We start from the raw sequence: 23091 nt of genomic DNA on the forward strand, positions 1-23091 counted from the left end.
TCAACTTGTAGCTGAGACCAGATGCTCCTGGGGTGTTTTTTTCCCCTAGAGCATGAAACAGCATGGCCATCTTCCCCACATCATCTCATAAGGTTGACAAGATTGATGAAAGGACAACACTGAATGGTTATAAGGGGAGCTGTGACCTATGTCATGCTCACCACCGTCTTGCTGATGACTGCATTGCAGTGTGTGCCGTTTCTTTTCCTGGGGCCGGGCATTTCTGTCAAAATTTTATTAGATCTTTTGACTTTTCCCACCCAGAATCTCCCATTCGGGAGGACTTTATTCACATTTGAATTTGCCAAGTATCAAATCTCCAGTGAGCGTTTGCAGCTGGCGACGAGGTCTTTCCCGACAGATGGAGATGGGTTTTTTCACACTCTTACTTTGGCATCATGTTTGTTCACAGACATTTTGTAATTTCCAATGCTGTGAGTTGATCTAAGTACCTAAGACTCAGATTTACCTGCTTTGTGCATCCTCTCTGGGCTTTGAAATCATCCCTGAAGATGGTGCCAGAGGGGCAGGAGGTGGAGGAGGACTGTGTCCATCTGCATTGGCTCTGCCAAGCTGAGAATATCACCACAGTAGAGTGGTTAAAGAAAGAAAATTCAGACTTTTTATGACTTCGGGTGGATGCCCAGAGACCGATCCAGCATTGGAAGATGTACATTGCTGGCTGTCCTGTCCTCCTTTGCACATGGCTTCATTAAACTTGCAGGTCGCCTGGGTCAGCTGAAGAAGCTGGATCAGAGCGCTGCACCAGCATTGCTTCCTATAAAAGGATTTTAAAACCCGTTTTTGCCTTGTCCTCTTCAGTATGACCCCGAGCTCTCGTCTCGACAGTTTGGTGTGGAGCTCTCCCGGTTGACCAGCGAGGAGCGAGCGGTGCCGGTGTTGGTGGAGAAGCTCATCAACTACATCGAAATGCATGGGCTGTACACAGAGGGCATTTACAGAAAATCGGGGTCCACCAACAAGATCAAGGAACTGCGGCAAGGACTCGATACAGGTAAAAGGACTGAGAATAAAAAACCACATGGGGAGAAAAATCTCTGCAACGGCAAGGTTGGATGTAAGGAAGGTGGGGCTGCTTCATCGGGGCGAAACAAGGGAGTGGTCCTGCCTTCCCTGACCGCAGGTTGTGAAAAAGCAAGTGATGCTTTCACATCTCCAACCAAAATCTGTTCTCAAGTCACTGATCTGTGTTTTTTTGAGGTGTGATGCATGAAAAAAGTCATTTTAGTTGAGAAAAAACGCTGCCTTAGAAATCCTGGTCCTACCTAAGGTTACTTGCCCTGGAAAATGCAGATTTTAAGACATGGAGCTGAGATCAGGTGACGGATTTCTTGATGTTGAACGTGGTGTGGTTTTGGGGTGGCACATGAACATTTTCTATCCTGGAGTAGCTTATCCATGCACTGGCTCCACTTATGTCTTCATATTGATCGTTGCCTCTTGTTTCTGTTCTTTCTCCTCAATCCACTGCCAAATGCAGACATCGATAATGTGAATTTAGATGACTACAACATCCACGTCATCGCCAGCGTCTTCAAGCAGTGGCTGCGAGATCTACCCAACCCTCTCATGACCTTCGAGCTCTATGAGGAGTTTCTGCGGCCGATGGGTAAGAAGCCTCCTTCACTCTCCCATTCCCTTGGCAGAGGGAAACGGTGGCCACTTTTAGTGCCAAACTCTTTATTTACTCTTTGGGCCCAAATCGGCTGGTTTTGCCAAATCATTTTCACCCAGTTTCAAGGTCTGATTTTTTTGGCCATAAGGGTTATTTCATGTAAAGCCACGGGCAGTTTGGTCTTGCCTTTGGTAGCATGCATTTGCATTGTGGTTCAGCAGATTTCAGCCCAAAATGTTACCCAGAAGATCTGTCTTTAAAGTAGTAAAAGTAAGCAAGCATTAAGAAGACATCGTTTTAAATATGAGGAAGAAGTGGAAGCCGCCCCTAAGTGCTGGTGCTTTCTCTGCAGGCCTCCAGGAGAGGAAGGAGACGGTGCGGGGAGTGTATTCGGTCATTGACCAGCTCTCCCGCACCCATCTCAGCACCTTGGAGCGTCTCATCTTCCATCTGGTGAGGTACGTTGGGCCGAGGCAGCTTCTGGCAACAGGCAAGGGGAGGATGTTCAGACATTTTTTCATACCAAAACAGCCGAGACCAAAAGCAGGCGGGCAAAGGAAAGGGAAGAGCTTTCAGGTCCATCGTGTCTCCCGGGAGGTGGCCCCAGAGCCGTTTCTCTAAATGATGCGCATGTTGATGAGCAACCTCCGCAGTGCTTTGGTTGCTCGTGGTGCCTGCGGGTCTGTGGTGCCTCTTGCCACTCCAGGGACAGGTCATGGCCATGTGGAAGAGGTGAAGTGGAGGTGCCTTCAAGTCTGACTTCTCTCTTAATCCCTATTTTTTTCAGAATTGCCCTCCAAGAAGAGACCAATCGAATGTCAGCTAATGCCTTGGCTATCGTCTTTGCTCCCTGTATCCTCCGCTGCCCCGATACGACAGACCCGCTGCAGAGTGTTCAGGACATCAGTAAAACAACCACGTAAGAACATGGTGCTGGGTGATTGCCATGTCACTGCTTACGTCTTGATAACAGGATGGTCAAATGGCTCAAGAATAGCGAGCTTTAGCATGGAAATTATAAACACGTGTTACATGCATCTTCATGGAGATATTGCGTATTCTCTCAGTCCCCAAGAGGTTGTTGAATGGGGATTTTTAAGCAATGGAGCATCCACAAGAGCAGATCAACTTGCGCTCCTGCCCAGCACATCTCAGCAAGAAAAGGTGGCTCTTGTGCTGACGTGGTTTTGTAATTAATCCCATTTATGGCAAGCAGATCTTTATTCTTACTGAATTTTGCCTTTTTTATTTGAGGAGATGAGCTTGTTTGGTCTGCAGCAATATTAATATCGCATACTTAGATTTCTTTAAGGTATTTGACATAACTGCAACAAAGATTTTACAGAGAAAAAGTGAAGCCCTTGCCCAAATTCAGCTCTATTTTAAAATAGGTAATGGAGACAATGATAATAATGGAAACCATCCAGTGAAGGGCTGGGCTTCTGAAAGAGGTGGTTTTACCTCCAGTAAGTGTATTGAAATTGTTGAAGACCAGAGAATGTGCTTCGACACCCAGCTGATAGGAGCACTCATCCCTCTACGGGATTTCGTTGTAGCTTCTCCCTTAAGCTTTCGCTATAGCGCATCCTCTAATTTTATTACACAGAAAGGATTATTTTTTTCCCCAGACACGCTCCTGACGGCATTAAACAGTCAGCTCAGCTAAACGAGCTTGCTGCAGCATTACTGCATGCAAGCAAGCCTGAATTTGTGGCTTGGAAGCAGCCTGCCTTTCCCAGGCTTCTGTTTCCTTGACCCTTCTTCAAGGGGGGGATTTTCTCCGGTGGAATCCTTGGGGGTCTTTAATTTCTCTAGTTTGAGTTCCTTGATCCAACCGTAGCCCATTTTCACTCTTTTTAAGGGGAATTTCCACTACCCTTGTGTTTCCAGCTGGACATTTCTCCCTCCGTGCCTTTCCAGAAGGGCAAATCTTTGGGCAAGACAGGGCCAAGTCAGATCAAATAATTTCATCCTCCCATTTTGTCTTCTTTTGTGGTTTTTTTCCCCTTAGTTGCGTAGAATTAATCGTCATCGAGCAAATGAACAAGTACAAGGCTCGTCTCAAGGACATCAACAGCCTGGAGTTTGCGGAGAACAAAGCCAAGAGCCGCCTCTCCTTGATCCGCAGATCCATGGTGAGATGCCAGAGCCAAGTCTGTTCCCTCCCGTCCTCTCCTTGCCCCTGAAGCAACCCTACCTGATCTTCTCCTGCTTATTCCAGCCTCCCGAACCCCTCGCAACCTCCCTCACCATCTCCCCCAGGACAGGGACCCTGAGCCCTGTGGTGGCTCCTCGCCTTTGCGGGGAGTCATAGCAAAGCACAGGAAGGTGGGAACGGTCCATGGAAATTTGGTCGCTCCAGCTCAGATGCTCCCATTCAACGTTTCCACTTTCATTGGAGCTTGTTTGGTCCTGGGTTGAGTCAAGCCTTTCATTGACCGGCTCAATGTCACCCCACGGGAGACCTGGACCAGCCTTTTTTGTGCTCAGCTGCATTATATGAACCCCAAATTTGCTCCCCAAAGGCTCTCCCTGCTCCCACACTGCCTTTTTGGGAGCCTCAAACCCATCTCATTGAGCTTCCATGCTTCCCGGGGGGCCGGCGGGCTGCAGATGAACGCTGCGCTTGGCTTGTTGGGCTGCGGGAGAGGGACGGACTCGGCGCAGCGCTGTCGTCCTAGGCTTGGACTGAGGAGTCGAGCGGCCCCTCTGCTTGGACCTGCCCACTGTGGTCCTCAGGGACACGTTGCTCCTGCTTTTTTGGGGATGAAATCCAAGCAGGGCCTGCCCGAGGTTGTGGGGCTGGCGCTGCAGAGCTACCCCGCTCATCCCAGTTTAAAAAAAAACCCATAAAAATGAACAAAAATGGGTTTTTTGGAGGGGCAACGGCATGTGCTCTCTAACCTTCTGCTTTCCTTTTCATCTCCTCTCTAATCCAGAAACCCGTACTAATTGCAGTTAGATTTATGAGCATAACCCGCAGTTCAATCCCGGTATGTATTAACTGCAGCGCGCCCTGCGCCAGCCACCGCGTCCCTCCGTTGTCTGTCACCGCCGCTCATTCCAGCCTCGTCCCACCGGCCATTGTCCGTGACGTTGCCCGTCCTGTCCCCGAGCGGGTGCCGCTCCTCAGGGCCACCGTTTCTCCCACAGGTCCCCCGGGCGGCAGGAGTTCAGGACGGCTGGTGCTCAGCCATCCCTGCACGCAGCTCCTCAAAAAACCGCTTTCCATCCCTTTTCCCCTTCCTACTTTTTTTTTTTTCTTATTATTTTCTTTTCTTTTTCCATCCTGTGCTTCCCTCTCTTTTTGCTTTACTTGACTCATCCCTTCCCTTCCCACCCCAATTTCTGCTCGCTCAGGGTGCGCTTCTGCGTCAAGTTGCTTTCGCAGTGCTGCTGTATCTCAAGATGGTGGATAAAACCCCCGGCTTGGGTGCCTCAGAGACCCGGAGGTGTCCAAAGGTCTCCTCCACCTTCTTGGAGGAGGAGCACCACCACCACCTTGAACTCAAGGTTCGGGACACCCAGGTTTGAATTGGGAGGGGTCCAGCAAACCCCGGTATTCCCCAACTCCATCTCAGCTTGAGTTTGAGTTCCCAGCAAGACCACGACAGGCGAGAAAAGCACCCACAGGTTTTTGGGGATGCTCGCGGGGCTGTTTCCCTTCCTACCACGTTCAGCCCGTGGTGCTTCTCCCCATCCTTCAGCGTCCGTGAGGGTCAGGAGATGGAGAAGAGCAAAATCCGAGCTCTGCTCCTCCAGCGCTGTTTTCACAAGCACGCCACTGCACGGGGGCTTAAGTCCATGAGCCGGTGGGATCTTTGGGATCTCAGGGGTTTTGGAGAACAGGACTCTGGTAGCTGCACTTCAGCTCAGGAGCCCACGTGAGAAGGTGCCATCAGAACATCTCCTAAGTCCTGGTCAGTTCAGGATCTTGAATTTAGAAGATACGATGTGTCTGGTTATGGTAACAGTTAAGATAAAAGCTTTTTAATGTCCGTGGTGTCCCTCATCCCCAAAAATCCATCTTTTTATTCTACTTTATGGAGCAGATCCATAGACCTAGTCCTTGGAAGGTTAAAGCAGCTGCATGTACAATATTCCTCCATACATACTACCCCAGTTTGAGTCCTTTTCCATCACTGGTTTTAATATTAAAAAAAAAAATAAATAGATGGTTCTTCAGAGCTTTTTAGCAGGGACCACTGCATCAAATCTCCCCGTTTAACCACGGGTGCAAAAATTAACATTTCTTGTCTTATAACAGACCATTGGAGGTGGTCTTGGTTTATGGATCTCATGTACATGACGTCAGAGCGTGGGCAACGTGATCAGATGCGTGTTACCATTTGCCAAAGGAGTCAGTAGAGACCCTTGCGATGCTCAGGAAATACCAAGGGCAGGCGAGGAAAGGCTGCGAGACGTGATCTAATGATAAGGCCGTAGCTGGGTACATCAAAGCCCTGGTGATGCTCCTGCCCAAAGCCAGCGTGGCCACATGGCAGGTCAAGCTTCCCATCACGCGGGCTGTGGGCTTTGCGGAAACCCATCCTGCTGCCAGCTGGGCTTGCGTTGAAGTCCAAGTTGCACGTGGTCAGTCAGCTGGTAGCTGGTCCATCAGCTCCATCCTCACCGCCTCCATCCTCACAACCTCCATCCTCGTCCCCTCCAACGCGTTGAGTCCTTCTGGTACCTCTCCCAGCCTGGGGTGAGATTTTGGAGGGTCCTGGGTGCGACTGCCGGTGGTGCACTGAGGACCAGTGGCCGGGGCCATCGTCTTTGCTCCTGGGGAGAGCCATGTGGTTGGCACCTGAGATATCTGCCGAATCACCGTGGCTGGTGGTGGTGACAGTGTTGTCTCTCTTCAGGGCAAAGGACGTGTGCGACGCGGTGCCTACCCCAGCCCAACGTCTCCCGTCGCGGTGCGTCTGCCTTCGGTAACGGATGTCCCCGAGGAGACCATGAGCAGCGAGGAAGCCATGGAGATGGAGGTGACAGAGCAGCAGCAAGCGGCCATGCAGCAGGAGGAGAAGGTGCTGACCGAGCAGATCGAGAGCCTGCAGAAGGAGAAGTGAGTCTGGCCAGGGGTTCAAGCTGCTATAGGTTACGTATGGATGTTACTTGACATCATATGGTTGACATGCTGCTCATAGGGTGAGCTGGAGGACTCCACCCCTCCATGATGTCTTGGTGTACACTCATCCCTTTCTTCTCCTCCCCGCCTTTTCTGTCCCGTTGGGTCAATGGCACCGGCTCTCTTTTTGGCAGGGAGGAGCTGACGTTTGAGATGCTGACGCTGGAGCCCCGCGCCTCCGACGATGAAACCCTTGAGTCTGAAGCCTCCATCGGCACTGCCGACAGCTCTGAAAATTTGAACTTCGACTCCGAAGGAGCCATCTCCGATCGCTCGGGTAAATCCTGGCATTCTTGGGTTTTTCCTGGAATGGTTTGGGTTGGAAGGGACCTTCAAAGGTCACCTAGTCCAGCCACCCTGCAATGAGCAGGGACACCTGCAACTAGCTCAGGTCGCTCAGGTTTTTTGATAGGCTTGGGGGGCGTTATTTGGTTTTTCCTGCCCCCTCGATGTACAGCAATTTAAGTGGGTGTAAAGAGGGGGGTTAAGGCTTAAAACACGTGGACCTGGGGAGGTGGGTGGTAGCCCCCAAGGTCTGACGGGGAGGTGGGTGTTCCCCCAGCGCTGCTGCGTCATCCCGGGTGGTGATGCTACCTCCAGCGAGATGCCGGGGACGTTGTCCTGGCTGAAGAGCATCCATCCCTGGGGAGCGGTGCTGAGGTGCTGGGTGGTTTCAGGGCGTTAATCCTCCGGTGGTCCTTCTCCCCCCGCCCAGAGAGAAGCGTAGCACTTACCTCCCTGCGCCCCGCCAAGGCGGAGGGGCCCGGCCGGCTGCGAAGGCACCCCAGGACGCGGCCGGACCCGGCGGACCCGGCCGACGCCTCCGTCTCCTCCTCCTCCTCCTCTTCCCAATCGTCCACCTCCTGCTTGCCCCACCTGCCCCGCAAGCGCTTCCAGATGTACTCCAAATCGCCCTTCTACCGAGCGGGGGGGCCGGGCGAGCCCCCCGACACCCGGGCGAGCCCCGAGGGCTTCCCGGGACCTCTGCGTTGTCCCGAGGACCGGCCTCAGTTCACCACCCGCGGGACGTTCAACCCGGAGAAAGGCAAACAGAAACTGAAGAGCGCGAAAACGTCCCCCCCGAAAACCAAAGAGCCCCCGGAGGGGGGGACGGGGGGGACGCGCAAGAGAAACCCCGAGGCCGACCGCGCCGCCGCCCAACCCCTCGTCCTCCTGGGGAGCAACGAGTTCATGGTCTGAGCCGCCCCGGGGACGCGGCGCACGCCGGAGCGTCCTCCCCGGCGGCGCTCGCGGCGGCGTCCTCGTTAGCGCCAGGAGGAGGGATTGGTGGTGAAAAGGAGCCGGAGGGTTTCAAGGGTGGCCTTAACGGTGCGGAGGGGGGTCGGGCTGGGGACGGAGGGGCGCCGGCCGGCTCCTGGTGCCGAAGCGCCGTTGCCCGTCGGTAGGAGAAGACCAAGCCGAAAAATCCCACGGGATCATCCCGAGCCGGCGCCGGCTCCACTCCAGCCAGCCAAGCCCTCCGCGCTTTAACCACCTCATCCACGCCAACGCCAAGCGCATGGAAAAGCGTTAAAGTCTGCCAAAAATCACCTTTTTTTTTTTTTTTTTTTTTTTAACATGACCTAACCACCTTTCCTCTTTACTTTTTGGAGACCATCAGTATTAAAAAATAATAATAATAATAATCAAGGACTACTTGAAGCTATATTTGTTTATAAGCCGGTTCCTGGAGTTCGTTGTAAATATATATATATTTTTATTTTTTTTTTAAATATTTTTCCCCAGACAGGACTTTTTTTTTTTTCTTTTCTTTTTTTTTTAATTATTATTATTATTTTTTGGCCGGGGAGGAGGGAAGCGATGGGCTGAGCCGTCCTGCCGGTGTTACCGCCGGTGTCACCATCCATCACTTGCCTCTGCCACCTTCCTCTATACATTGGGTTTTTTTTGAACAAGAAATCCCTGGAGGTGTAATTAGCATGATTTAAGAGCTGTGCCCATGATAGGACTAATTAGCAATGCTCATCCTTCCCCTATTGTCGTCATCTTCACCATCGGTGGTGCCCGGAGAAGCTCCGGGTACTGGAAAACCTCCGGAAAGGCGGAATTAGGAGCCCTGGGGCGCTAATTAGGTTAATAAAGGCTGGATCTGTCTCTTCAGGTGGGCTGGGCGTAGCGGGTAGAGGCTCATCCTTTCCCTAAATGCCACCAAAAAAGGGGAAAATACCAAAAAAATCGAGTTTTCCTGAGTATTTTGCGTTTTTCCGGGCATCCCCACGTCCCTGGGTTTAGCCGAGCCGCCCTTCGGTCCCCTCTCCCCCTGCCCGAAGTGCCGTTTCATGTGAGGGATGGTTTATTTATTGGGGGTTTTAGTTTATTTTATTTTGGTTTAATTTGTTTTATTTTATTTTAAATTTTATTAATTTCAATTTTTTTTAATTTTTTTTTTTTTTAATTTTTTTTTTCTTTCCAATGGGTGAAAGCGATAGATGCCGCAGGGAGAGCCGGGACGCGGGAACGGCATCCGCCTCGGCGCTGCCTCCCGGGAGCGGAGCAGGACCCGGTCAGTCATCCCCCATCCATTGGGGAAAATGGGATTTTATCATCCCTGGAGGGAAAAATAGGGATTTTGAGAGCGACCCGGGATGTGCTGGGAAGGCGGGTGGTGGCCACGAAGGTGAAAGCTCCCGGGGAGCCGCCCCAACCCCTCAGGCGCTGGAAATAACGGTGCCAAAACCAGCCATTTTAGAGCTTCTTTGTCTGAAATCCCAGGAATTGCCCTCAAAGTGGCCGGGCTCCGGGCGAGGAGGTCCCCGGGGGTGGGGGGAAGGGGGCTCCATCCTCATCCTCGATTTTCTCACCCCGGCAGCGCAAGAGCAGCGGGGACGGCAGATCTGGCTTAAGGCTGCGCCTCCAAATACATACATATATATATATATATATTTCCTTTGGTATAGATATATTTCCTTTATATGTATGTATTGTATACATATAAAGAAAATATATTTAAAAGAATGTATGTTCTCTATATAAAGACAATAGATACAAACGAATATATATTCTCTGTAAAAAGAAGGCATATAGAAAAGAATATGTATAAAGAATAAATAAGTTTCTTTATATATTTTAATTTTCTTTTATATATGATACATATTCATATATATAAAGGAATATATAAAATATATATGCTATTGAGAAGATGTATTTCTTTATGTATATATTTTATATATAAAGAAATAGATATAAAAGAAATAGATGTAAAGTATATATTCTTTTATCTCTATTTCTTTACCTAAAAGTATATATAAAGAAATACATATTCTTTATATAGAGAATATATAGAGAAAATATATTTCTTTATATGTATAACATATTTTTGTGTGTGTGTGTATATATAAAGGAAAAGATAGAAAAGAAATATATATATATATATAAAAAAAAATTTTTCGGCAGGAGCTAAGCTCGTGGTCAGTGCCAGACCCCCAGGATTTGGGGATGCCCAGCATCCCCCCGGCATCTCCTTCCCGGCCCTCCCTCCGGCAAAAGGCAGGATTTTGGGGCGAAAAATGTGGTTTTTCCGCAGCGGCATGAATGTACTTACTACTGGAAAGGAGAGGGGGCTGCGTGCTGTTAATTATTATTATTATTATTATTTTTAATGGAAATTTTTTAAAGTAATTTATAAGTCTGCTGCGTGTAAATTAAAAACAAAGTCTGTATTGTAAGAGGATATATTATCCTGTGTCATCCGTGCTAGAAATTGTTTAAAAAAGGAGAGAAAGAAAAAAAAAAAGAGAAATAAAAGTGTAATTCTATCGAGGCGACGGATTTCTGGTGGGGGACGCTGGCGCTTGGGGTGTGTTTTCCTTCTGCCACCAGCCCGTGGGGTGTATGAAGCGCAATTTGTGGATTCCTCCTCACATCCTCCTCGCGGCTGTACGGAGCGGCTCGGCGATCCCCCGGCCCGCGCTAATTAAAGAGCTGTAACGAGGCGCGCCGGGCGCTGGGTTCGATGCTGGGGGGTGACCCTGGGAGGGTGAGGCTTTGCTTCCGGCTCGTTTCTTAGGCAGGTTGTTTAATTCAGGTTATTTAATTCAGATTATTTAATTCAGATTATTTAATTCAGATTATTTAATAATTTGGATTGTTTTTAGTCATTATTTAATGCAGAGTATTTAATAATTTGGATTATTTCCATTTCTCTTATTTGCACACAGATCATTTCTATTCAGATTATTTTCTATTTATATTCAGTCTTTTTATTTTTACCTTATTTCTACTCAGATTATTCAGATTATTTCATTCAGATCATATCTATCCAGATTACATGTATTTACCTTACTTATATTCAGATCATTTTTTTAAATTTATTTATTTTCAGATTGTTTATTTTCAATTTATTTATTTTCAGATTATATTCAGATAATTTCTATTCAGATGATTTACATTCAGATTATTTCTGTTCAGATTATTTGTTCTCAATTTATTTATATTCACATTATTTCTCTTAATCTTATTTATTTTCAGATTATTCAGTTTATTTATATTCAGGTTCTTTATATTTAGCTTGCTTATATTCAAATGATTTGTTCTCAATTTATTTCTACTCAGATTGTTTACGTTCAGATTATTTCTAGTCATTTTATTTTCATTCAGATTATTTACATTCAGGTTATTTAATTCAGATTATTTGTATTCAGATAATTTATTTTCCATTTATTTATTTTCAGACTATATCAGATTATTTATTTTCAGTTTATGTCTGTTGAGATTACGTTCAGATTATTTCCCTTCAGACGATTTACATTCAGATTATTTCTATTCGGATTATTTCTGTTTATTTATATTCAGGCTCTTTAACTTGCTTATATTCAAATAATTTGTTTTCAATTTATCTCTAGTCAGATTGTTTCCCTTCAGATTATTTCTAGTCACTTTACTCAGATTATTTAATTCGGATTATTGGCGTTGAGATAATCTGTGGTCAGTGGTTTTAGATTCAGGTTATTAACTTTCAGCCGGTGCCCCCCGCCGCCACCCCCGCCCCGGACGGGACCCCGACTCGGCGGCGCGAGGAGGCTGCCTGCAAAGCCCCTCTTTATTTGGAGTACAAAATGGGGGGGGGGAGGAGCGGGAGCCCCCCCGGGACGTGGGGGCGAGGGTCTGTCGCCGCGCGTCCCCCGGCATCACGGGGGGGGGGGGCGCCCCGTGAGTGCGGGGCAGTGATTTGCGGCCGGCGGGGAGGACGACGCCCCGCCCCGGGATGGCGTCACGCCGCGGGATGGCGTCACCCCCCGGCCCGTGTCACCCCTCGCCCGGTGTCATCCTCCAGGCTGGTGACATCCCCGGGCGCCAGTGGGTCCCCGCGGGTGCTGGGTCCATGGGTTCCTCCGGGGTTTGGAACGGCAGCACCCATCGAGGCGCCCACCCCGGGGAGGTGCTCCTGGCACCCCCTTGGGGACGGCACCCCCCTTGGGGACACCCCCTTGCCCCCAGCCGTCCCCCAGCGAAGCTGGTCCCGCGCCCCCGCTGCCAGCAGCATCCCGCGGTCCCGACCGCCACCCTGGAGAGGGGACCACGGGCGCCTCCACGCCTGCGGCACCCCGGGGTGCGGATACTCGGGGGTGGGGGGGTTGGGGGGGTGGTGACAGGGTGCCAGCGCAGGGTGACAAACAAGCCCGGTGACACCGGAGTGTGGGGAGGGTCAGTTCTTGAACATGTCGCACAGCAGCTTCTCCATGGGGGTGTTGCCGATGGTCCGGCGGAAGAAGAGCAGCTCCACGCGCTCGGAGGAGATGAAGCGCAGCGCCGGGAGGAGCAGCAGCAGCTTCCCAAACCTGGGGGACGGAGCGGTGGCCATGGGTGGGTGTCCCTGCCCCCGGCGTCACCCCCAAGGACGTGGGGACGGCGGTACCTGACAGGCTGCTCGGGGTAGTGAGAACGGTTGTGCTGGCCCAGCATCACCTGCGACTGGTCCTGCAGGTTCTCCACCTGCTCGGGGTCCTTCAGGCCGCGGGTCTCTGTGGGGACAAGGGGGTGATGGGATGGGGCGGGGACACGGGGATGGGCAGCGGTGGGTGCTGGTGGGTCCCCTCACCTGGTTTGAAGAGCACCACAGCCTTCATGCAGGCGAATTCAGTGGGGTCGACGGCCAACGCCTTGAAGCGGCCGAGGGTCTCCTGCAGCACCCGGATGTCCAGGGCGGCCGGCAGCAGCTTGCCGGGGGACGGCTCGGGGACGGCCAGCAGCGGGCAACTCTCCAGGGGCATGGACCACTGGATGGCACAGAGCAGGAACAGCTCGCTCCATGCTTCCTCCAGCAGGATCACCTGGGGAGACAGGGAGCCCCAAAAACCCCTGTCACCCCTAAAGCCTCCAGCACCTGCAGCCACCACGGTTGGGCTGACGAGCATCGTCTGGGGCAGGGCGGGACCCAAGACCCTGCGATGAACGTTGTGGGTATACTCCAGCCATCCCCATCCCACTGGTCGCCTACATTATTTTGGGTGCCCATTACCCCATAGAGGGGTCCCCAATGCCCCATGGGGGTCCTCAACCCCACCTGGTCACGGAAGGGCAGGTTGGAGAAGACGGGCAGGTTTTTGGCCCATTTCACAGCCATGAAGAGGAGTCGCGCCGAGGTCTCGTAGACATTTTCGGGGCTGGCTGCCGGGTATGGCGCTACCTGGTACTCGCCAGCTGCCCGCTCCGGCTCGCTACCCGTCACGTCCACCGTCTCGTCAGCTGCGGGGACGGAAGGGGATGCTGACGGTCACCTCACCATGGGGATGACGCCTACCCATCCCTTCCCCACTGGTGGCCACCCACCGTCCTCGGGCTCCAGTTTGGCGCAGGTCTCGGCCGTCATCAGGCTGGCCATGAAGCGATGGTTGGTGGGCGGCGTGGGCACTCGAGGACCCGGGGTGACGGCGATGGTGGCACCGACACCACGGGGAGCCGGGCAGGGGGTCGAGGGGACCTCACGGGTGGTGGCCACGTGCTCGGGGGGCAGCTCGGCATCCAGCTCGATGCTGTCCAGCCGGACCTGGGCCGTGCTGCGAGGCTGGCGCTCGTTCTGCACGGCTGCGGAGACAAGGTGGCATCAGCACCGGCCACCCCGCTGTCACTCTCCTCATCCGTCACCATGTCCCCACCCCACCCATCTCACCATCCTTGTTCATGCCAGCTTGCAGGCACTTCTTCAGCCGGCAGGCCTGGCACTGGTTACGGTGCGCCTTGTCCACCGGGCATAGCCCTGTCCCCGCCTGGCACCTATGGGGAGAGGTGGCACCTGGCTGCAGACTCTGGGTGGTCCTGTCCCTCAGGGGTGTCCGGCTCCCATGGGTGCTACGTCCTGGGGGTGCTTTGTCCCTGATGGGTGTCTTGTCCCCTCCCTCCCCATGCGTGTCCTCCACCCAATGGGTGCCCCACCCCAGTGGGCACTCTGTCCCCAATGGGTGCCCTGTCCCAATGAGTGCCATGGCCCTATGGGTGCCCTGGACCCCCTGCCAGGTCCCTGCCCCATTGGGTGCCTCTCCCTGGGTCCCTGCCCTGCTGGGCGTCCATCCCATGGGTCCCTCCCCCACTGGGTACCCAACTCCTGAATTGGGTGCCTGTCCCATCGGTCCATGCCCCTCTGGGTGCTCATCCCCTGGGTCCCTCCCCCACTAGGTGCCTGTCAGCCTCATCCCTGCCCCTCCGGGTGTCCATCCCTGGGTTCTTGCCCCGCTGGCTGTCCATCCTCCCGGTTCCTGCCCCGTAGGGACCCCCCACGCCCATCCACACCTGTAGATGAGCTTCCTGCGGACGCTGCGCTTGAAGAAGCCGCTGCAGCCATTGCAGGCGTAGATGCCGTAGTGCTTCCCGCTGCTGGTATCCCCACACACCTTGCACAGCAGCACGGGGCTCAGCGCCTTGCCGGGGGCCGGGCTCAGTCCTGCGGGAGCAGAGCCACCACACTCAGGGTGAGTCAGGACACCCCAATGTCCTTCATTCCTTCTTCCCGTCCCCGCTGCCCCCCAGCATCCTGGTGGTGGAGCGGCTTCCACCTTCACCAATCCAGCCCGGGGACATGGATGGGGACACTTCGGGGACTCCAGCAATTGCGCACGGGGTTTGGCATCTGCCCACGCCCCGGTGCCCAGGATGCTGCGGGATGAGCTCTCATGGGACTTTTAGAAGGGGATGAAGTGGTGTCCCTAGGGTCAGGGACACCAGGTGTTTCAGTGAGGGGACGTGAGGCATCCCAGAGAAGGGCCACAACCAGAGACCAGAGGTGTCCGGGAGAAGGACCATGGCTGGGGACACTGGGCATCCCAGCAAGGGGCCATGGACATCCCAGAGAAGGGTCACAGCAGGGGACCACAGGGACCCTGGAGCTGGACCATGATGAGGATCGTGGGCATCATGGAGAGGGTTGGGGACTGCAGGTATCCTAGCCCAGAGAATGAACAGAATGGGGGCCCTCAACATCTTGGAAACGGGCAACAGCTGAGGACCCCAGGCATCCCAGAGAAGAACGATGATGGGGACCCCAGGCATCCAGGAGAAGGACCACAAGGGGGACCCCAGGTATCTTGGAGAACGACCACAGTGGGGACCCTGGGCATCCAGGAGAAGGACCATGATGAGGACCCCATCCATTCCAGAGAAGGAGCACAATGGAGACCCTCGGTATCTTGCAGAAGGACAACGATGGGGACCCAAAACATCCCAGAGAAGAACCACGATGGGGACTCTGGGTGTCTTGGAGACAGCCCATGATGTAGAAGCCAGCCATCCTGGAGAACTGTGATGGGGACTCTGGGCATCTTGGAGAAGGACCACGATGGGGACCCAGGGCATCCAGAAGGCCCATGATGGGGACCCTGGGCATCCTGGAGAGAAACTACAACACGGGACCTCCGGGTATCTTGGAGAGGGACCACGATAGAGACGCAGCCATCCCGGAGAAAGACCCCACCGGTGACCGTGGTCCCACCGCGCCGCACCCGCTCAAGCAGAGCACCACCTCTTACCTGCGGGGCCATCACCCAGCCCAGCGCTCACCACCGACCCCGCCGGCGACGCAGCCATCCCGACCCCCGGCCTTCCCGACCTTTCCCTCTTCCCCCCCTCCGGCTGCCACCACGGCGGGTGGCCCCGGGGTCCGGCGAGGCGGTGGGTGCTCCGGCAGCTCTGAGGGCAGCGGGGCTCTTGCCTTGCTCTCTTCAAGGCGGCTTAGCGGCGGGCGCTGTGTAAGCAGCCGCCCCCTTTGTCACCCTCTTAATCTTTAGTGTCTGCGCGGGGCCGGGGGGGGCGGGGGGATCAATCAGCCGCGCGATGAAGAATTAAAAAGGTGCTGAGCCCCAGCCCTGTAACCCTAAACCCCGCGACACCCAAGCCACCCCTCCCCGTGCGCCACCGCCGGCCACCGCGGGGGTGTCACCCTGCCCCCGCCTGTACCCCCCCACACCCCCCCGGCATTGCGAGGCTGAGATTGCGGCCGGAGATGGGGCTCGGGGTAGGGACCCCCATATGTGTGTGTGTCCCCCCCCCCGGCTTGGGACCCACCAGGTCCTATAAGCGCATAAGCCCTTCGTTAAGGCGGTTAGAGGGGAATAACGAAAAGTGGTAATTAAGGGGGGTAATTTCCCTGCCCCCAAGTAATTAATTACCGGCCCTGGTGGAGAAGGGAGGGGGGAACGCTGGGTGGGGCCCCCTTAGACCCTTAGGTGGTCGGCACGGAGCCCCCCCCGTGCCTCAGTTTCTCTTCCCGGGGGCGGCGGGGGGCATCGGGCCGGGGCTGCTGACGCCGCAGCGGGTGGGGGCCCGGTGGCCCCCGGGGTTACGCAACCGCAGCTAAACCCTCGCCGTGACAGGGCAGCACAATTTGGGATTTGAGGGCTTTAGCCGCTAACCCCCCGCCCCGCCCAGCTCCGGGGCACGGCGGGTGGCCACCGTCACCCGGCCCGGGCTGTCCCCAGGCATGGGCCGGGCTGCGGCCGGGGGTCCCCAGCCCCGCCGTGTCCCTCCCGTGGGGGGCTCAGCCGGCGGCCCCGGGGGGGGTCGCTGCCGCCTGCGGCCCCGGCGGAGGCGTCCCAGGGGACGGGCGCTGGCGGCAGGTCCCTGCTGAGGGCTGGCGGCAGCGACACGGGTGGATCCCGGGGCTGGGGTCACCCCTCTGTCACCCCTGCCTGCAGCACGGCCCCGACCTCCTGCCTGCAGCACAGCTCCATCCCTGCCTACATCATGGCCCCACCATCCCACCTACAGCACCCCTCCGCCCGCGGGACCCCCCGTCCCGCCGCGGGCCCCAGCCCTGACCCAGATCTCGGGCAGCCGCCATCTGCGGCGGTGGCCGCCCTCCTCCCCGGGCAGAATTATGACGCTGGGCTAATGCGGCAGCAGCAAGCTGTCGCCTCGCCCTGCCCGTCCCCTGCCCGCAGACCCTCACCCGTGGGGCGAAACAACCCCCGGTGCCCGATCCGGGAGCGCCGGCAGCACCCGCACCCCGGGGTGCCAGCCCGCCCGCGGGTGACACAGGGCTCCCGGTGTCAGGGGACGCTGGGGAGCAGCCGGCATGGCGATACACGCTGAGTCGGCTAATTTGCCCATTTCCTCCTCGCCGCCGGGTAAAAGCCAGCTCCGGAGCTGGGATTTGGGAGGGGGATTAGCTGGGCCAACCATCTGCTGCCGGCCAATCATCGGCACGCCCAGGAAAGCCAATAACTACAAAAATACGGTTTCCCGCACCGTTTCTCCATTACGCCCGGCTGGGTGCCGTCCCCAAGGTGGGGTCCCCGGCACCCCGTCCCCCTCCCCGGGGCTGAGCACCCCATGAGTGCCCAACCCGAGCTCCCGGATGGGCTTGACCCATCCCGGCGCAGGGAGCACCCTGAGCAGGCCCGACACCACCGCCGAGGGGCTGCAGGCGGCAGGGCGGGGGGTGAAGGAGCAAACATTAAAGCCCGCGGTGGGGTCGTGACTTGGCCCAGTGACAGACGCTGGGGCAGATGCCATGGGATTACCCAGCCTAAAACCTCGGGATCTGCCCCCCCTTCCCCCTCCCCAGCAGGCAGAGTGCGTTTAATTACTAATTTACTAATTACTCAAAGATGCTGGCGACAGGCTTGAAGCCTGCAGTTGGGAGCGGCCCCGAGGCTCCAGGCCACCTTAATCCCACCAGCTGTGGGGAGCTGGTGCGTGTGGCCCGGGCAGGGGACAGCTCGCTTCGGGACGTTGGGTGTCCCAGGGAGGCACCGCTGTCCTGGCAGCTCCGCTCCTGCCGGTGATGACACGGGGTGGTGGGGAACGGGAGGGGACGGTGGGGACAAGGAAGGGATGGTGGGGACCAGGTGGAGCTGATGGGGATGAAAGGGAGATGACGGGGGCCAAGAGGACACAACAAGGATCAGGAGGGGGTGACGGGAACGAGAAGGAGATGGTGGAAACGAGGACAGAATGATTGGGAACCAGGAGATGATGGGGATGAGGATGGGATGATTGGGAACCAGGAGGGGATGAAGGGCACCAAGAGGAGATGGTCCTTGACCAGGAGTGGATGATGGAGGCCAGGAGGAGATGGTGGGGACCAGGAGAGGACAACAAGGATCAGGAAGGGATGATGGGGACCAGGAAGAGGTGATGGGGCCTGGGAGGGGATGATGAGGACCAGGAGGGGACAATGGGAACCTGGATGTTTTGATGGGGACCAGGAGACATGATGGATGGTGGAGAGCAGGAGGGGAAAACAGAGACTAGGCCAGGACAATAGGGACCACATGGGGTCGATGGGGACCAGGAGGGTGTGATGGGAATCAGTAGAGGGCAGTGGGATGCAATAGGGGTGGATGGGGATCAGGAGGGGACAATAGGGACTGGGAGGGGATGATGGGGACCAGAAGAGGACAATGGTGACAAAGAGGGGGCAGGGGAACCTAGACGGATGATGAGGTCCAGGGGATGATGATGGAGCCCAGGAGCAGCTAGTGAGGACCAGGAGGGGATGGTGGAGACTGGGAGAGGACACTAGGGACCAGAAGCGGGTGGTGAGAACCAGAGGATACATCAGGACGGGACAACGGGGACCAGGAGAGGATGGTGGGGATCAGGAGAGCACAAGATCAACCAGAAGAAGACATGAAGGTCTGGGAGGGTACAAAATGGCTGTGGGACTGGAGGTGGCTGGGAAGGGTTAACACAGCTGCCAGGCTCTGGTTTCAGCTGTAATTAGCTCTTGTTTGCTGGAGGCTCTGTGATAAATGATGCTGTGGAGGTTGCTCGATGACAGAGGGTGACAGCTCCCACGTCACCCACTGCAAGCCCTGCCAAAGCCTTCGCTGACCCCCCGGCGCAAGGATTAAAGTTTAATGTGGCTCTGCAGCTGACCCCAGGCACGCACCGCCCTGGGGACACAACTGAGGACAGGCTGGTGGCCATCCCTGGGGCCACCTTCAGGGCAAGAGGCGTTTTGACACCAAGAGGTGTTTTGGCATCAGCCCGGTGGCCATTGGCTATCAGTGCATCATGGCCATAGGGCCATTTCGCGACTCCTTTGGGGTTACCCAAGGGGTTTGTTGATGAAACGTCACACCAGGTTGGGTTTGTCTCCCTGGGACCGGCCCCACGGGACGGGCTCGGTGCCATGGTGGGGCCGGTCGGTGTGGTCTGGGCACATTCCCGGGCACCGGCGGAGCCACGCGCGGGTGCCAAGAGCCACCCCATGCTCGCTGGGGTGGGTTGAGGTCCGGCCCCGCGGCCACGTTTGGAGCAGGGGCTGCTCGGGGCCGACGGTGGAGCGAGGGGACCTCAGCGGCGTCCCCAAGGCAAGGGAGCCGGGCGCGGCACAAGCGCCGGGGCTGGCACGGCGCCCAAGGCCACTGTCCGGGTTTCATCAGGGCGACGTGGCACCGCGACCCTTTGGGGACGCAGAGGGCCGCGAAGTGGGGCCGGGCACGGCTCTCTTGGACATCATGATTTCTCCTTGCAGATGAACCTCCTCGCCCAGGTAATGGGGCAGCCGGTGGGGCGGACACCCGTACCCAGGAGGTCCCATCCCTCTGCTGTGGCACCCGGCGCCCACGGACCCCATGGATGGGACCTGCCCGGTGCTGAGTCTGGGGGTACAGGGAGGGACAGGGGGTCCTGGAGGTTGCTGTGGGCTGGAGATGGGTGCCAGCAGGGCTGGGTACCATCATGGTGGGCGCCAGCAGGGGATGGGTGCCATCATGGTGGGCGCCAGCAGGGCTGGGTACCATCACGGTGGGCGCCAGCAGGGGATGGGTGCCATCGTGGTGGGCACCAGCAGGGGACGGGTGCCAGGCTCGCTCTGCCCCCTCTCCCCACAGGTGAGCACCCTGGTACGGACCCTGCGAGCCCCGGACGGGCCGATCCTCCAGCCCCGGCGCTGGTTGGCCTCCTGGGTGCGACAGGTTTGGGGGTGCAGGCACGGGGAGCCCGGCCAGGGGCTCGGGCAGGGGGTTGGCAGTGGTCCGGCCAGGGTCCCATCTCGCCGGCGCCACCGGGGCTGACGCCATTGTCTTTGTCCCTCCAGGTGAGCAGCTCCAGGCAGGTAAGTGCCAGGATCCCCCCCCGTGCCCCACACCGCCCCTCTCACCCCTGACCCAACAGGGCCAAATCCGGCAGGCCCTGCCTTTCCCTCGGCACCCACGGGTGCTCAGCACCAAGAGGAGATGGCCCCTTCTCAGAGGGTTTCCCCACCCATGGAGACCCAAGCTGTGCCCAAGCCGCTGGGGATGGTGGCATGAGCCAGCGGGTCGGTGATGCTGCCGCTGTCCCCGGGGCACCCGTGGCCCTGAAACACAGATGGGTCCCCAGGCGGTGGCGGGGGCAGTGAGCACGACGGCGTTCTTCCTCTGCGAGGGGCTGCTGGGCCAGCACTTCGACCTGGTCCCTGATGGGGTGGCCAAGCCCCAGCCTGGGGACCTCTTCCTCTTCCCGCTGGCCTCTGGGGGCCCCGGCTGGTGGGGCGCCCATGCCGGCGTCTACTGCGGTGACGGGGAGATCATCCACCTGGAAGGTGAGCCCCAGGAGGTGGTCGTGGCATGGAGACATCCCCGTGGAGGGGACATGGAGTACAGCGTTCCCTCCGCCCCACAGGCAGCTCGGGGATGTCCCCATCGGGGATCGTGGCCAAGCATGGCAAGAGCTACCTCCTGCGGACGCGGGGCCCAGCCAAGGTGCTGCGGAGGAAGGGAGGGCTGGATGCGGCTGCCTTGCAGCGGCGGATCCGGGTGGCCATGGACCAGGTGGTGGAGTATGATGCCGTCACCTGCAACTGCGTCCACTTTGCCCTCGCCCTGCTGGGACTGGGCCGGCTTGCTGGCACCATGGTGGGTGCCACCACCCCGGGGCACCCCCATGCCTGCTCCGGCCGAGCGTCACCGCAGCCCATCTTCTCTCCCAGGTGTCCCCAGCTCTGCAGTGATGGAGGCGGCGATGTGCCCGGCGGATGCACTGGAGCATCCGTCCTTGGGGGACCAGCGTTGCGCCGGTGGCTTTGACATCCCTCTTGCACGGCAATAAACGGTTGCACGGAAAGCCTGTGCCAACACTGTTTGATTTGTGGGGTTTTTTTGCTCTTTGCTTTCCTTTTCCCAGAAGCTGCCGGCGAGAGATGTCCTACCTTGGCACATCTCAAAGGGGGCGGCCGCTCTCGGCTCCCTGTGGCTTCCTGAGACACACAGATGCTTCTTTTGTTGCCAGCATTTGATTTTGAGCATCTTTGGGCTGCTTCGTTGAAAACTGGCCAAACAGCTGGACCAGGTCTGGTTGGAGGCCAGTCACTGGTGGTGTACCTCAAGGGTCAATACTGGGTTCAGTCCTGGTCAACATCTTTGTTACTGGTCCAGTTGGTGAGGCAGAGTGTACCCTCAGTGAGTTTGCTGCTGACACCGAACTGGGAGGGGTGGCTGATGTGCCAGAGGGTCGTGCTGGCACCCAGAGGCACCTGGACAGGCTGGAGAAATGGACCAGCAGGAACCTCATGAAGTTCACCAAGAGGAAGGTGCAAAGTCCTGCCCCTGGGGAGGAACAAGCCCAGGCACCAGGTCATGCTGAGGGGAGACCAGCTGGAAAGCAGATTGGCAGAAAAGGCCCTGGGGGGCCTGGGAGACACCAAGTTGACCATGGGGTCACGGTGAAGGTCAACAGCATCCTGGGCTGCATTAGGAGGAATGTTGCCAACAGGTCAAGGGTGGTGATCCTAATCTTCTGCTCAGCACTGGTGAGGCCACCCCTGGAGTGCTGGGTCCTGTGCTGGGCTCCCCAGTACAAGAGAGACACGGACATACTGGAGAGAGAGACCAACGAAGGGCCACCTCTCGTATGAAGAGAAGCTGAGAGAGCTGGAGCTGTTCAACCTGGAGAAGAAAAGGCTCAGGGGGATCTTGTCAGTGTGTATCAACACCTGATGGGGGGAGTAAAGAAGACAGAGCCAGGCTCTTCTCGGTGGTGCCCAGTGCCATGAGCAGAGGCAATGGGCATGAACGGAAACACAGGAGGTTCCCTCTGAACATCAGGAAAGACTTTTTTGACTGTGAGGATGACCAGCTCCAGGCATAGGTCACCCAGGGATGTTCTGGACCCTCCATTCTTGGAGGAATTCAAAAGTCATTTGGACATGGTCCTGGGCAAGGAACTCTAGGTTGAGGTTGGACCAGATGACCTCCAGAGGCATCTCCAACCTCAAGCATTCTGTGATCCTAGGAAAACATTCCTCCACTGGGGTTATTTATAGCTGCTTCACATCTCTCTGGGCTTTCTTTCAGGGACTCTTGCAGTTCCCACATGCAGGGGAGAGTTTCTGGGAGGCTTCGCTCCCACCAGAGGGGAAGTCCAATTCCCCTGCGAGCGGGAAATGTCCCCGTGATTTCTAAGGGGAAGGGAGAAGAAACAAGAAGCCAAATGCCTGATCAGGCTAGGGCCGAAGGAAGGTCTCTCGGACGTGGGAGGGAGGTCCCTGCATGACACGCATTTCTGGAGGTGTCCTGCAACTCTGCTGGCTCAAGGGTGTTTCCAGGATCCCCCACGTCACCTCCTTCTGTTCTCAAACTCCTTGTTTAAGGTGGAACCAGCAATTTAGCCCCAGTTTCAACAAGTGCAGAAACCCATCAGGGGTTTCCTGGAGTTAGTACAGCTTTTGTGTTTTGTTTTCAGCCTTTCTCCGCCTCTCATCGGCATCCGGAAGGATGTGAGGTCAGGTTTGGCCCCGGCGCCTGCCGACCCCGACATCGCGGCTGCGTTTCCCACAGCCCTTGGTGGAGGTGCCAGCAGCCCGGCTCTGTCGGCGGCTCCGTCCCAGGACATCGCAGAAAATGAGCAGCAGCAGCAGCCTGGTAAGGGTGCTCCCACCTTCGCG

General features: G+C 56.2%; 2 protein-coding genes across 2 annotated transcripts in view; one reads left to right on the top strand and one right to left on the bottom strand.

Annotated features, from left to right (window-relative positions):
* MYO9A (myosin IXA) overlaps window positions 1-9715 on the top strand; it is a gene marked incomplete at its 5' end in the record, with an annotated part of 156244 nt that extends 146529 nt beyond the window's left edge. Inside the window, 9 exons of the mRNA XM_082005268.1 lie at window positions 823-1015; window positions 1502-1630; window positions 1989-2094; window positions 2424-2555; window positions 3648-3771; window positions 4576-4629; window positions 6505-6707; window positions 6905-7047; window positions 7486-9715. Of these exons, the coding sequence (XP_081861394.1) occupies window positions 823-1015; window positions 1502-1630; window positions 1989-2094; window positions 2424-2555; window positions 3648-3771; window positions 4576-4629; window positions 6505-6707; window positions 6905-7047; window positions 7486-7970 (1569 nt within the window). The 3' untranslated portion in view covers window positions 7971-9715. The remainder of the gene's footprint in view (window positions 1-822; window positions 1016-1501; window positions 1631-1988; window positions 2095-2423; window positions 2556-3647; window positions 3772-4575; window positions 4630-6504; window positions 6708-6904; window positions 7048-7485) is intronic.
* Window positions 9716-11842: 2127 nt separating this feature from the next.
* On the bottom strand, window positions 11843-15806 carry NR2E3 (nuclear receptor subfamily 2 group E member 3; the record flags this gene model as incomplete). Its single annotated transcript, XM_082005018.1, has 8 exons — window positions 11843-12568; window positions 12646-12751; window positions 12829-13060; window positions 13294-13475; window positions 13560-13814; window positions 13900-14003; window positions 14517-14667; window positions 15749-15806. The coding sequence occupies 8 exons, from the start codon at window positions 15804-15806 to the stop codon at window positions 12436-12438; spliced, it is 1221 nt and encodes a 406-aa protein (XP_081861144.1). The 3' UTR covers window positions 11843-12435.
* Between the last annotated feature and the right edge of the window lie 7285 nt (window positions 15807-23091).

Source organism: Phaethon aethereus (genome assembly GCF_964289735.1).
Source record: "Phaethon aethereus genome assembly, chromosome: 12".
Taxonomy (NCBI): Eukaryota; Metazoa; Chordata; class Aves; order Phaethontiformes; family Phaethontidae; genus Phaethon; species Phaethon aethereus.